Raw genomic sequence first — 16258 nt, 5'->3', positions numbered from 1 at the left:
TACTATTAATTATATGATTACTTATATGATGGTACATATAAAATACGATTAATTATATGATGATAAAATACGATATATAATAATGACTAGGGATGGGCTTTTGGATACCCATACGAGTTTAGTTCTGATCGGTTTGTATTTTGGGTTTTCGGGGTCAAAGATTTCAGCCTTATTAGAATGTTTCTAAATTTTGGTTTGAGTTCGATTTGGATCTTTGCGGGTTTGGTTTGGGTTTGGATAACTAATTTAAATTATTTTTAAAGTCTTAAATCATTATATATTTTAAATTTCTCAAAATGTATAAATAAAATAATATATTACGTATAAATTTGAATAACATATGTCATAATACTTAAGCTTAACATATCAATTGGCTTGATTTAAAATTTTGGATACGAAATCAATAATTATTTTAAGTATTTTTGGTGATTTGAGTATACTTTAACTATTTCAGATATTTACTTTTGACTATCTATATATATTTTCAAGTATTTAAACCAATTTAAAAGTATCATTTTTGATGTTTTATATACGTTAAATCTAAAAATAATTATTATATATAAGTATATAAATCTATTTTTAGATAAATTCGGATACCCAAATACTTCGGTTCGGATCAGATTCGGTTCTTTAAATAACAAAATTTTGAATAATTAGAATATTTAATCAATTTATGTTTGGGTTTGGTACTATATCTTTGGATCGGTATCGGTTATGTTCCTCGGATTCATTTTTCCAAATCCTAATAATTACATGAAAAACAAATATCAACATATTTTTCAAAATATACACCCGCGCGCCTGCGCGGGTCAAAATCTAGTCTATCTTATTAAAACTCAAGTACAAAATTGGAGTGTTTGGAGACTTGAATAGGACTTTTAAAAATTTGGAGTGTTTGGAAACATGGATTGCAGTCTTTTAAAAAAAAATATTTTTGTTTGAAAACAAGGATAGTAGTATTAAGAAAAAAAGTAATGGGCTTATGTTTTTTTTTAAAATTGAAAGTTATCTAGGCCACTTTTAAAATATACCAAAATGAGTCAATCTAATTCCCTAAAAAAAATTTTTCTAATCTAACCATAAAACAAAATTTAAACTTTATATACATATTTCAAATCAAAATAATAATTCAAATTTGATTTATATCAAAAATTGATTCAAAAATATACATATATTCAAAAATAGATTTTTACTAAACTATTTTTCAATAACCATTATAAAAAAATATTGTCAATATATATAAGAAAAATATAATACAAAGCCCAATTTGAAATACCAACTCAAATTATGGTTTTCATATTTCATATTAAGTTTTAAAAATATAATATATGTAATTATTTATATGATGGTATGTATAAAATACTATTAATTATATGATTACTTATATGATGGTACATATAAAATACGATTAATTATATGATGATAAAATACGATATATAATAATGACTAGGGATGGGCTTTTGGATACCCATACGGGTTTAGTTCTGATCGGTTTGTATTTTGGGTTTTCGGGGTCAAAGATTTCAGCCTTATTAGAATGTTTCTAAATTTTGGTTTGAGTTCGATTTGGATCTTTGCGGGTTTGGTTTGGGTTTGGATAACTAATTTAAATTATTTTTAAAGTCTTAAATCATTATATATTTTAAATTTCTCAAAATGTATAAATAAAATAATATATTACGTATAAATTTGAATAACATATGTCATAATACTTAAGCTTAACATATCAATTGGCTTGATTTAAAATTTTGGATACGAAATCAATAATTATTTTAAGTATTTTTGGTGATTTGAGTATACTTTAACTATTTCAGATATTTACTTTTGACTATCTATATATATTTTCAAGTATTTAAACCAATTTAAAAGTATCATTTTTGATGTTTTATATACGTTAAATCTAAAAATAATTATTATATATAAGTATATAAATCTATTTTTAGATAAATTCGGATACCCAAATACTTCGGTTCGGATCAGATTCGGTTCTTTAAATAACAAAATTTTGAATAATTAGAATATTTAATCAATTTATGTTTGGGTTTGGTACTATATCTTTGGATCGGTATCGGTTATGTTCCTCGGATTCATTTTTCCAAATCCTAATAATTACATGAAAAACAAATATCAACATATTTTTCAAAATATACACCCGCGCGCCTGCGCGGGTCAAAATCTAGTTTTTTTATTATTAGTTGAGACATAGCTTTCCAACAAATTCATTTACGCAATGGTAGAATATAAACTATACATTATGTGTCTGTCTGCAGAAAAAAAAAACTATTTGTAAAGTGCGTTATGATAATCGAAGCAAACGTAGACAACAACAAATTTAAACTTCGCTTAGTGCAAAAACGAAATTTCTAAATAAAAATAGAAGCCATAGAGGGTTGGTTAGTGTGAAAAGTAATCAAACGGCTGATTTCGTTGTGACAAATATCCTCTAGAAACGTTATCATGATGTGGCCATCTGATTTTTTTGAAAGAATAATTAAATAGTTAAACCTAAATTGTTAAAGTGGAGCAGTTGATGCATCAGTTATTAATATTTAACCCTAATACAAACCAAAATAAAAGAGAGAAGGAATGTTATGTATGTTCGTTGAACTTGACCACTTTTGATTTTGCGTGAGAATGGCAAACGCCAAATGAAGTAGACCTTTTTGTTTTATCGTTTAGCCGTTACAGAATGATGACAACTGAAACTATTGGATGTGATGTGCAAAAACATGTGAAGATGGGATACGATGAGAGCTCGGTAATTTTGAAAATAGTATATAGATTTTTAAGCTTAAAAAAAATGGAGCACTTTTATAAGTGGATTTTCCCAATGTACAAAAAAATCACTAAATATTAACTAGAGCATCTCCAAAAAAATTCTCTATTTTAAAGTCTTATAAACTCTATATTTAAAGTTTCATGGTGTTTTTCTCCAAAATCAAAATTACATACTTAACTTCAAAATTATTTGTATTTTACACTATGATCTTTAAATTTATCATAATTAACGTAAATCCATTCAAAATTATAAATAACTAGCAAATATATAAGAATATGACAGCAATATCAATTAATAAAATCTTACACTAAAATATAAAATTATAAATTGAAATACAATTAAATATTAAACTACAAGCAAAATACCATATTATTTCATAAAATTATTTCTATAATGATCTATCTTTGGTTACACAAAATTTGTTTGGACAATATTTGGGATATTTTGAAAGTCTTGGAGAAAATTTACAAGATTATTGGTGTTGTTATAATATTTGAATTTATGTAATAATTTTGTCTTCATGTATCTTAAAAAAAACATTTTATTAAGTTTTGTTTATAATATTTTTGTTGTCTAATTCTAGTTTAAACATTTTATTTAATTTTATGTGTAAAATTTGAATTTATAAAAATAAATTTGAAATATATATGAGATATAATTTTTAAGGATTAAAACGCTAAATGAGAAAATACTTATAAATTATAAATGTGATATACTTAATTATAAGGACTAAAATGCAAACAAAAAATGAAACTTCAAATTTAAAGTTTTAAGTAGTCAAAATTCTAAATTTAAAATTTAAAAAAATAAATTTGGAGAACAAAAAAGTTCATATTTGAAAGTATGAATTTTTTTGGAGATGCTCTCATGCTCACTGTAAAGTATTAGGTTAAGGTGCCGTTTAGACTTTATTTTATAAAAATTACCTAGGAAAGATAATTTCTTTTGTGCCCAGTTTGCCACTTATACATCGTCTAGATCAATTTTAAAAACAATTCTTAATAACCATTTTAGAGGTAAAACTAGCGGAGTAGCTTCTAAATTTTCGTAATTAGAAAAGTGATATTTATGCAATTTGCCCACATTTGTATGGATTATAGTTTTTGTTGTTTTAGAAATGTTTTCTTTTTCAATATATAAGTTGTTTCTATATCTTACGACTTTTTATATTTATTATATTGTGTAATCAAGTATAATCTATAACTTTGATTTGAATTGTATAGATTTAATAACCAAATTAAAAATGTTTTCCTAATTTTCGCTTTAGTTAAGCACAAACTATATTATGAAACTAGGTATTTTGTCCGCGAGGCGGGCTTAAACATTTTCATAATTTTTGAAAAGTTCTTTCTACACTATATTTATTATACTAAAATAAATCTTAAAATAACTTAATATTATATTTTTAATTATATAATTAAAAATATTATTTGATTAATGTTTAATTATATAATTTTTTTTTAACGTTTTACTAAAATATATTTTTTCAGATAACAATACAATATATATATATATATATATATATAAAATTATCTTTTTTAATTATATTTTTAGATTTTGAATAATTCAATATTCTATTTTAATTATATAATTAAGAATTTTATTTGATTAGTATTTACTTATATAATTCATGTTTTTACTTTTTAGTAAAAGACTTTTTAAAATTATATTTTCAGATTTTAGATAATTTTTACTATTATTAATTTTAATCAATTATCTAATCAAATAAATTAAATTAAATTTCGTTTTTATTTTTTAGTTAGTTATATATCTCATTCATTAAAGGTATAAACGATATTAACCACTCTAATTTTTAACGTGAGAGCTTGATTCTAAAAATTTAATTCACAAATAATAGTATAGATAAAATGAATAGTAACGAACAAGTTATTTATACAAACAATTCCCGCAAAGAAAAAAATTAGTTTAGATTGAAAATTTGAGAAATCTGAATTTTACTTTGGAAACCCTCCCATCCTCGAATAAATTAACATCATGCCTCAAAGTCAAAGAAACACACATTCTTAACTACAACGTACATAAATTGTCCAGCTCCTCACTCCTCACTTGAGAGCATGAACTCTGTAGTCTATTTAGGTTAAGGAAAAAAACTCAAAAGCGAAATGATATTTACTATTTAGAATTTGCTGGAACCAAAATTCTCCAGCGGTAATCGAATGCGGAAACATTACAAAGTGAATAAGAAAAATCCACAATACCCCTCTCTCTTTTTTTCTTATCATGTTCCTTTTCTCTCGATACCATTTTTTTCTCTGTTTTTCCTTTTTTTTTGTTTATTAAAAAAAAAAAACAGAAGAAAGCGGGCGAAATCTCCGCCTCATCTCTCCATTTCGCTTTAAAGACGGCTAGAAACTGTGCTCCAATCAACCCCACGGCGGTGAATGAAACAAAAGAAACTATCATCGGATTCACTTGTTTTATATTAGATATATCTACAAATAGGTTTTGGAAGATGCTAGTAGTCGATGATTGGTTCTCCGATGGTGAGATTTCTCTCCACCGTCCATGGTAAGTCGAAGAGCTTCGCCGTCACAAACTTGAAGATCTTATTTACGTTTATGTTGTAAGAAGCACTCGAGAAGAAGAGCGTCGCGTTTAGCGCCTTGGCATAGGTTCTCGCCTGGCTAGCAATAGTCCATTGCAGATCAATAGGGAGCTGAATAAACTCATCAAACTTTGTTCCTACCATAACTGGAATCGCCGTCTGCATAAAAACATAAAGTGTTTTATTAAGGAAAGACCAAACTGAGAATGTTATTAGTGTTGTCTTAAAATCCCACCTGATTAGACTTTCTAGCTTGTTGATACCAGCTAATCACACTGCATTATCATAAAAATAAGAAGAAGCTTTAGAATTAAATCAAAAGTTACATGTTGATAAGGCCAAACAGTAATTATACTTGTTAAGTGTGCAACGACTGGTGAGATCGAACATGAAGAGAATGGCTACAGAGTCCTTGCAAGCCGTGGGGACTAGATCCCGTGATTTCTCAGCTCCTGTTTGATTAACATTCTAGTTAACCTCCAAAGATTGCAATGGATTCAACATTTAATTGGGTGTTAAGAAGAAAAAGAAGAAGAAGATTAACCTTGTAACTCCCAGATACTGTAGGAAATGCGAGCTCCTCCCATGGATAACGTCTTGTCCGTACAATGGATCCCTTTCTCCAATTCTCTCATTTCGACTTGTTTCTCTCCACCAACATACTTCGCCTTCACAATCAAAATCAACCAATTCAAATAATTTTTTTTTTTTGTTTTCTTGTCGCAAATTTTAATGTATGTAAGTTAATCATTTTAGCTATTAAAAATTTTAATTTCAGTGATTTGCTAGTGATCAATGCAACTGACTGATCGATCTCAAATGCAGCAAACATGTAAACAAACATGACCAATTAACCATCAATTTAAAAAAAATAGTAATGACCTAGAGAGATCGAATGTGTATATGTAAAACTAACCAGGAAGCAAGTTTTTCCAATTTCTGGATCACCTAAGAGGCTTATTTTCAGAGAAACTAGATCAGAGTCCGATCTGTTGCTGCTATCGTGGTCATGTACCGATGTGCGGCGTGCGACCTCACCGTCCACGTGGGGGACCGGAGGAGGCAGAGAACGAGAGACACTCGGAGACGGAGTGGCGGCGCGTGACAGCAATAGATAACTCTGTGATTTACCGGGAGCGCAAGGGACGATTCTGCTCAAGAGAATGCGCGTGAATCGACGGAGAATCAATACACGACGGTTCACTAGGTTCCTGAGATTGTTGGTTCGAGCGATCTTGACGCAGGATTGAGCCATTTCGATTGATTAAGAGAAGAAGGGAAAATATAAACTAAAAGAAGGAAGAAGGAAGAAGAAGAAGAAGATGCAGAATCAAAAGATAGCTTCAGGAAGATCTGGTGATGGCCAGAGAGAAGCTGATTGATTCCATTTTGGCCATGAAAGAAAAAGGAAAGGAGAGAGAGGTAATATACGGAAAGCTTTCTAGGTTTCTGTGTTTCCTCCTCTTTTTCGGAGGGGACGACACTTCAAAGCTTTTTTTTCAAAATATTATTTGTTATTTTTTATTGATTTTTTTGACACATGTGTGGGGGCAACGAGATGAGAGAGAGAGGTGGAGATTTCTTGGATGTGACGACCACAAATCACACTACACATTTTCGGGCCTACGTTGACCTTTAATTTTTATTAGTCATGCATTCTAATCTAAATTACAGATTTTTGTATATCTTAAAATGTTTGAATTTCAGGATATTTTAATCTTAATTACAATCATCTAGATACCTATTTATCATTTTGAATATTTTCATTTGATAAATCTTTTCAGTTCTCAAGGTATTTGCAAAGTAGAATTGACTTTAAAATTAAACTGATTAAATTAAAAAAATACAAGATTTAATGAATGATGTGTGTCTTCATGTAATGAGTTCATTTCAGATTTAGCAACAAAGCATGCAATGATGATGTGTTTCTTCATGTACCACATGTGACATGTGAGCCATGTTTTTTATGTGTTTTTCTTTTTGTGAACGGGCTTTGATGTGAGCCATGTTTTTCGATTGATTACGCAAGTTTGGGTTTCTTCCTCTAATTTCGATATACTGAATCACAAGTTGAAGTGATATATACTCTATCTGTTTCACGAGGGTAGATTTTCACACACGAAGAAAATGCATTAATCATTATAATAAATGTATAGTTTTATGCAATTTTCAATTTCTATTTCTAATATCTTTTAACCAATAGTAATTTAATAAAATCAATTAATTGTTTTAAAGTCTACATTTTTTTATAGAAAATACAAAATATCTATATTTGTGAAACAAATTTTTTTCTAAAACATTTATCTTTTTGAAATGGAAAGAATGAAAAACAAGTTTCAAGGTTCTATCGACATAATCAAATATAGTATAAGAGTAAACAAAACTTATGAAACTGGAAAATCAAATGATGTTGATTTAATTCGATTTATAAAATGTTGGTACAGATGATGATATATATTTTGGTTAATAATTGAGACCCACGTGAATTAAAAAACCACATAATAAAAAGTAGCCAACTCAAAGACATGTCTCCGACCACCGTGGCTTTGTTTTGTACTTATTAAAACCTAAATGTACTAACGCTTGATGGCTGCTAACTTCTCTCGTTATTGAATGATTTACTAAAGTTGGGGACTGCATTAGGCTTTCAAAATCAAAGAATTGCATCTTTCATCATGTCAGTGGCGATGCTTTGCTTGTCCTTTGCTTGTCCAAGGTATTTAATTGTTGACAAGAAACGACGCCAATGTAACGTGGCGACCATTATTGTCTTGTTCAGTTTTTTACTATGTTTATAGTTTTTAGTGATTCTGGTCCTTTTTTTCGTTAAGGTTTTATGAGAATGGTACATATAATATACCGAGAATTTATATTTTTATGGAAAAATGACAGTTAGTCTACTAACTAACAAGAATTTGTCTTTCAACCTTTTTACTATGTTCATGCCGTCCCAAAAATGTTTAGGAAGCTCAAAGTTTGTCAGAATGTTGTCTTCATAGGAAGCTCAAAGTTTGTCAGAATGTTGCCAATGAAAAAATATATAAAAAATGTGTGTGGTGTGGTTTGAACAAAATATAAAGAAGACTAATTTCTCTTGTTTAACCATCAAAGCTACATATAGTTTTTTAAAATATTGCTTATATTTTTTGACTTAAAGCCAATGTTTTGCCAACTTTAGATAAGGATCGGGCCTGGTTATATATTTCAAATTCTTATAATAGTTTGTTATCTTTCTATTAAACACGATAAACATGGCTTCTAAAATTCCAGATAAAAGCTTATATAAAAACATATATATGCACTACTATCAATAGATGGGGTAAGTGGGATTTTTTTCTTTGAAATTTGGAGGAAATTCGACATTAACTCTGGCGGATAGAGAATAGAAAGATTCATTGTGTGGAGAGAAGAGATAACCTCAAATCAGATACTGACTATATCAACTCCAAAAAAATTTCTGTCTCAAGTCTCAACGCAAACGAACTGGGCTCAAATTATTATATGGGTACTTAGCTTAATATATCATAGTTTCAGTTTTCTTACAGCCAGACATTCTTAGGCCCGTGTATAGGAAAAGCAGCTTCTGCTTTTTCAGTCAAAATTTGGAAATTCTCAACCAAATTGCACCATATTTGAAAAGAGGAACATTGAATGATTCATAATCCAACAAAATATCAGTTGATTATAAGTTGACAGTAATTTATAAGAAAAAGAGGCAAGAATCAAAGATATAAAGCAATGGTCATCTTAATTTGGCATACAAAATACATTACCAACTTATTATTTTGTTTTAACTTTAAAGCAAGCATGCACATAAATTAATCAAAGATAAAATACAGTCCTATAGTACATTTCCCCGTTGCCCCAAAAGAAAAAGTACACCGATTATCTTGAGCATTTGCATCGATTTTCGTTAAACCAATGGATCCAATCGGTTCACATTGGTTACCAAATTTACATCGACTTGCATCATTCGGGAACCACTTCTAGTTTTATATTGCTCCATTTGTCCAACCTTTTAGAAGCTTCTTCCACCTAAAACAAACATAACGTCCGATTTTTTTTTTTCAAATCAATGAATGAACACATATGAAAACGCATAGTTTACCTCTTTTGTCCAGTCCGTTCTAAACGTGACCCACGCTAATATAACGGTTTGTATAAGCGTACCACATATCATTCCCGTCCATATACCCTAAAATACCATCAAAATTTGAAGGGTGTGATTAGTAGTTTATTTGTAACATTATTAGTACGAGGATCACTGGATAAAATGAATAACTAAATGTAGGTATTTGAGTTTTAAAATGAATGAGCAAAAAATTATCTTGCCTTGGCATCAAATTTGAAGTAAAACCCAAAGAGAGCCCCAAGAGGAATTCCAACAATATAGTAACATCCAACGTTGACTTTTGCCACAAACGTTTGCCAACCACAACCAACCGCAACACCTTGAATAGATATTTTCAAATATTTTTCTTAAACACACATTTCTTCTATTTTGATTTGTAATATTGCGGTGTTAAAAGAAATAAAAAGATTTTACCGGAAAGAACTGGTTGGATTCCATTCAAGATAAGTGTTAAGGCAAGAAGTGGACATAGTTCAGAAACCGCAGCTGATACTTTTTCACCCTCAGTGAATGCATAACTCAAAACGTCACGACAAGCCAAAATTACTATAGCTAAGATCACACATGTGATGAACGAATATATGTTAACGATGATTACAGAAAATGCTGCTGATTTAGGATTCCCAGCTCCAAGTTCATTGCTCACTCTTACACTGGATCAATATCAATAGCATCTATTTTTACAGGCTTATTCAATTTTAGTTAGAGAAAAAAAAAGAGATCAGGTTCAGTGTGATTTAGCATATTTGAGTGGTTGTAAAATGTAGGAACTTGTATATTTTGGGCGAATATTTTTAGATAGAGGCATTTTCAATTCTGTATAAATTAAATTGATGAAATGAAATCGAGAGATTGGAACACAGACCTTATCGCTGCATTGAATCCAACAGAGATCATAAACACCCATCCTGAAATCGTCATGCTGGATAAACAAATATAGTAAGAAATCGAGCAAAAATATTACAAAACATTGTTGCTTCTCTTTATACAATATTTAATTCTTCCAAAATATTTTAAATACTAGTTTAAATACACCCACTTAGAATGTTATATAAAACTACGAGACTGAGAATTTTATATTTTATTTAAAAAAAATTCAGCCAAAGCCGCTTTAAACTATAATAAATCTCATAAAATCAAATTTTTAATTTTTAATAATATTATATTCTAATTTCTATTTAAAATTTATTTTTTAGTAACTGAGTATTTATAATTTTTATGTAAATCTAATTCCAAATATTTAATTTAATACATTTCCTATTTTTTTTTACAAGAAAATAAAATTCTATCCTAAAACATAATCTAGCATAGAAACTCTGTATCTATGTGGATAACATAAGTCGGCATGATTCTTGCGCCTCGTTCCACCTACTAAAATAGTTACTTGAAAACTAATTTAATTAATTAATGAAACAATATTGTATAATGGTGACAAAAAAAAAAACAATTTTGTATAATATCTTCAACAAACAAAGGAGATTATGCACATTTTTTAATCGGTTATTTGAGCGAACAAAGAATGATTGCTCGAGTCCAAGTAGATAACTTCAAAATTAAAATTATATATTTAAACATAAAAAATACTAATATACAAAATTAGACAAAATGGAGGAAATATGATGCGGCCTTAGATTATGTTAGTAGCAGAAGTGTACTCCTACAAACTTAACTTTCATATAACTACAACCAAACTTCGCTTTGTACTCCTACAAAAATATTTGGTATGTGATTTTCATATATCGAATAACAATATTAAAAGTGTTGTCGAGGTTGTCCAAAAAAAAAAGGGTTGTCAAATGATTTCTAAACCATTCATCAGAAAGTCTATAAACATACATTTTAATGATGAATCCTTTTTTTTTGAAAGAATGTTAAATTTTACTCAAAAAAAAAAAACACATGTTTACAAAGAAACTCTGCCTCATTTCTACAATGTATTACTCATAATCTATAGACATTTTGTGAATCTATAAAAAAACTTAGTTATCTTCTTCCAAACCACATTTCCATAGCTTTCTCATATTTATGTTGAATATCATGATAAATAAATATATAAATATATATATATATACACATCAGTATTATAGTGTTTTGATGAGGAGATGAAATATATTAAATAATATTATCTCTGTTAATAAAATATGTATTAATTATACATAATTACATATTAAAAATATATTAAAGTTGATTATAAATGAAATATTTTTTGGAATTATTTATTTTCATAAATTTAAATTAATAATATTTTGTTCTGAAAGTTTACAGTTCACCATTATTTCCTAACAAAAAATGCATAGAAAACTTCAGGCAAAATTTTCACCACTAAAATTTATAATTCATCTTTTTGAAATTAATATTTATTAAATATATTATCTTCTAAAAATAGAAAGAGTATAAAATATCCTGTTAAACAGAAAAAGTGTATGATATAGTGAATCCTGCTATGACAAAAATATAGTAAAACCTGAAGCAATTATATCTATATAAACCATCATATGCATTGTATGCGTGAATACATAATTTTAAATTTTCAAAAATTAACTTCTACATAAAAATGGTGCGAATGCGATCAAGATTTGGTACAAGTCCCTGCAGAGAATGTCTCCTTCTGTTTGGTAATGGAGAAAGAAAGAGCCTGGGACGAATAAAATATGATAGTGCGACACCCCAAGCACAATAGGTTGATGGGAAAAGAAAAATCAAATTAAGAGACTATTGTATAATATAGCCCAAAACAAAGACGAAGATGCAAGTAACCGATCATTGGACGAAGAAAGAATGTTATGTACGACTCCAAGTAAATAATTTCATAGCTACAACCAAACTTCACTTTGTACTCGTACAAAAGTTATGTTATGTTCTTTTCGTACCTAATTGACAATACTAAAAGAATTGACGAATCATTCATCGGAAAAGACTATAACCAACGTATTAATTACGTCGAATTTCAAGATAACAGAATAAGATTATTTGGCTTCGTTCAAGAGCTAGCTATGCCAAAGCATAGAATAAAGTAACGTATAGTATATGATTGTCTTTTTGGAAGAAAAAAGAGAGTATTACTATGTCTAAAATAATGGAATATTATTGTCAATCTTCTTTTACGAAGAAAGTAACAAAGATATTGATTAAAAATTGTTAACACGAAAAGGTTTTTAGAAGGAAATGAATTTTTCTTATATATAGATGATTTTCCTCTTTCATTTTCCTGCCAACCATTTAATTTTCCTATTTATAACAAGAACTAGTAAAATATTTATATATTAAGAAAATATTTTTGGAAAAGACTTACCAAATGGAGAGAGAATCAAGAGCAAGTTCCGGATCCTCGAGTAGTCCGGCGAGAAGAACCAAGATCTGAAAATACCAAGTCTCAAGGCAAAGCATCACGGCGGATGCGGCAGATAGCTTAAAGAAACTAGGTAGCCCCGAGAACGCTTGCACACTAAACCCTCTCCACGTCTCACGACACCGTTCACTCGTCACAATATAAACGAACTGAGCCACCACTATGATCCACCACGAGAGGCTGAGCACGAGAGACGCCCCGAGTAAACCCCACCCGAGCTTGTAAACAGCGAGCCAGCTTAGGAGAAGATGAACGAAGAGAGTGCCGGTTGCAATGTAAGCACTCGGAGCAACGATGCTTTGCGCCTGGAGGAACTTTTGGATAGGGAAGTTCATCGCGTAGGCGAAGATCTGAGGGATAAGGCCGTAGACGAAGAGAGACGCCGCGGAAGCGATCTCCGGAGACTCTCCAAGGAAAAGCAGAATGGGTTTGGAGAAAACGTATATTATGGTGAGGAGGACGCCGGTGAGCGTGAGCAACACGGCGGATCTTTGGAGATAAACGCCGAGCATGTCGTATTTTCTCCCTCCAAACGCCTGTCCACACAGCGTCTCCACTGCACTCCCCATCCCAAGCTACGTATTTTCAAAGTTGGGAAGTTCAAAATAATTATTTTTATTTTATTTTGAACGAACAACTTCAATATTATTACAAAAACCTATAATCGCAAAACATAACTAAAAGATCATGTTGTTACCATGAGACCGTAAGCGAAGACTTGTATTCCTGTGTTTCCAAGAGAAGCAGCAGCTAGTTCTAGGTTTCCGAGATGACCGGAGAAGATTTGAGTAGACATGGACATGAGGTAGTTTATCATGTAGACGATGACAGCTGGCGCAGCAAGCTTGAAAAGAAGTTTGGATTCAATCATGGTGGCTTTACGGAGGCGGGGGAACAAGGGAGTTTCTAAGTCGGAAAGCACTCTCTCTAACTCGCCGTTGTTGGATTCCGGCAACGGAGAAAGCTGAGGCTGGAGAAGTGGTTGGTATACGACATCGTATTGAGACGAGTCCATGAGATTCTCGCTTAAGGATATGTGTTGTCTGTGTCAGTTTAAGTGTTGGTGTTTTGGAGGGTGGCGAGTGGCGGCTATATGTACACTTGTGATTCTCGCTTGATGATGTTTTTTTTGTTTGTTAATTAGTCAGATATTTCTGCCGAGGCATGATTCTGTGAGTGTAAAAGTCGACGTAAATTATTTTCTTACAATAATTTTTTCCTTTTTTCCATTTATCACTTAGTTGAGACTCTACATGTTCAATTAATTTGGAGGCTACGGGTCTCACTGCCTTAAACACAGCAATTACGAATGTAGATACAAAAGTTGGCGGATAATGTGATTTCAAAATAATATGATTTGTATCACTAAAACATCGATTAGAAATAGATGTATTTTGCAGAATAATTATGACTTATTAGTTATCAGATTCATCATTACTTTAATATTATATTAATGATAATAATATATTATATTTTCTAAAAGAATAATTATATTATATCATAATAAAGTTATCATTTAAAATAATAAATAACAATATTAAATTTATTTTAAATATTTAGTTTAGAGAAAGATATAAGTTTGAATAAATTGTTTTTACGGGTATTCATATTAGTTTTAAAAAGTATTGTTTATTTTTAATAGAAAATATTTTAATATAAAGTTCTTATGTATATAACTTTTGATACTAGTTAGAAAACATAAATTAGAAAATAAAAATATATTCATATATTTGTAATTGATGTATACAATTTAATTTTAGTTTATTATATATATATTATTTTAAATAAAGATTGCTTTTATGTATTTTATTTTTATTTATTTATCTACAACAACTCGCTGTCAAAAATATAAAAAATAACTATTTTATTTTGTAGAAGTTGATAGTAATACAATTTATAATTGTTTTAAAACATCAACAACTATCATCCGTAAATGTTATGTTTGCATATGATAACGCAAAATCAGTCAAACTATAATTAGTAGAATTAAAAATAAGAGAAAAAAAACTAATTTACAAGAAAAATTTGTTCCCTTCAAAAAATTTAGAAGAAATTTTCATATATTGTAATTTCTTTTATGTTTCCCAATAAAACAAGCTCACAATTTTCCTCAAGTTTTTCTTAAATAGGTATTCTGATTTATTCTATTAGCAAAATTAACAAAAATTAATCATTCCTTTTTTTGTTAATTACATCTTATATATTAAAACAGAAGTCACAACCTTGATTCATGTGTGATTTTTTAAAAAATGGACCTAATGGACCTATTCATAGAAATTCATATTACATTTTAGTTCAGACTAATAATAAATAAAAATTTTAAAATATTTTAATCACAATATCTTTTGATATCTTTTCATTTTAAATATAAATATATTTATTTTAAAATTCTAACAAATCTGTTTAAAAAGATTTTTACAAGATCTTCATTTTCAAAATTATATTTAAATATTTTTGCTAATTTCGAAATTAGTTTAAAATATTATTATACATTAATATATTCAGTTATATAAAATTTAAAATAAAAAAAAATTTATAATATTTTATTTATTATATAATCATAATCAATCATATTAAAATAAAATTATTATATTGAGCTAAATATAATAAAATTGTATTAAATTTATATATTTATATATTTTATTTTCGTAATTATAAAATCTTTATGTTCAAAAATAAAATCTAATATGTTGGTAAGATGGGTTAACGTTATCAAACTATATAATACATGTATAAAAATTAACATGTATTTCTTTAAAGTTAATAATATAAAATCTTTGTAACTACTTTAATCATAATATATTTTCATTTTAAATATAAATATATTTATATATTATATTTTAAAAATTCTAATAAATCTGTGTAAAAATATTTAAACAATAACTTAATGTATTTTAAGTTATCGTTTAAAAATGAAAATAAATAAATTATATCATATTTTATCTACTTTATAGTCATGATCATGTTAAAATATAATTATTATACTAAAATAAATATGATAAAATTATATTCAATTGATAAATTTATAAATTTTATTTTCATAAATATAAACTATATATTTAAAATATAATATGATGATAAAACAGCTTAAAATTAACAAACTATATAATACATGTCTAAAAATTAACATATCTTAGACTTTTATATATACAATAATAAATTATCTAAAATGAATGAGCATAAAAATATTGGTAAAAAGAAATCCAGTTTTGAAAGACGGGTCCGAATTTAGCATAACTAAATACAAAATAATTTTAAAATATATTTTTTCATTAATATATTAATTTGCTTAATAACTAAATGCAAATACAATAAGATAAATATATAATAAGAAGTGGTAAATACATACGGTTTAAACAATTAATTAATTATAACATGTAAATTATAAAATTATTTTATTTGAAATAGTTATATAAATATTTAAGTATATAA

General features: G+C 28.3%; 2 protein-coding genes across 2 annotated transcripts; both read right to left on the bottom strand.

Annotated features, from left to right (window-relative positions):
* Window positions 1–4891: 4891 nt before the first annotated feature.
* LOC103859920 (septum-promoting GTP-binding protein 1) lies at window positions 4892–6854 on the bottom strand. Its single transcript, XM_009137518.3, has 5 exons — window positions 6262–6854; window positions 5890–6013; window positions 5701–5797; window positions 5581–5620; window positions 4892–5504 (listed from the first exon to the last, which is right to left on the bottom strand). The coding sequence occupies exons 1-5, from the start codon at window positions 6598–6600 to the stop codon at window positions 5256–5258; spliced, it is 849 nt and encodes a 282-aa protein (XP_009135766.1). The 5' UTR covers window positions 6601–6854; the 3' UTR covers window positions 4892–5255.
* A 2211-nt stretch (window positions 6855–9065) lies between these two features.
* On the bottom strand, window positions 9066–14955 carry LOC103859919 (protein DETOXIFICATION 40). The gene is made up of 7 exons (XM_009137517.3): window positions 13524–14955; window positions 12770–13401; window positions 10343–10399; window positions 9892–10130; window positions 9678–9796; window positions 9454–9540; window positions 9066–9380 (listed from the first exon to the last, which is right to left on the bottom strand). Exons 1-7 carry the CDS (start codon window positions 13839–13841, stop codon window positions 9315–9317), a joined length of 1518 nt encoding a protein of 505 aa, XP_009135765.1. The 5' UTR covers window positions 13842–14955; the 3' UTR covers window positions 9066–9314.
* Window positions 14956–16258: the final 1303 nt, after the last annotated feature.

Source organism: Brassica rapa, chromosome A03, assembly GCF_000309985.2.
Source record: "Brassica rapa cultivar Chiifu-401-42 chromosome A03, CAAS_Brap_v3.01, whole genome shotgun sequence".
In the NCBI taxonomy this organism is placed as follows: domain Eukaryota; kingdom Viridiplantae; phylum Streptophyta; class Magnoliopsida; order Brassicales; family Brassicaceae; genus Brassica; species Brassica rapa.
Note: the sequence above shows the minus strand (reverse complement) of the source record. Positions and strands in the feature narration are given on the sequence as shown.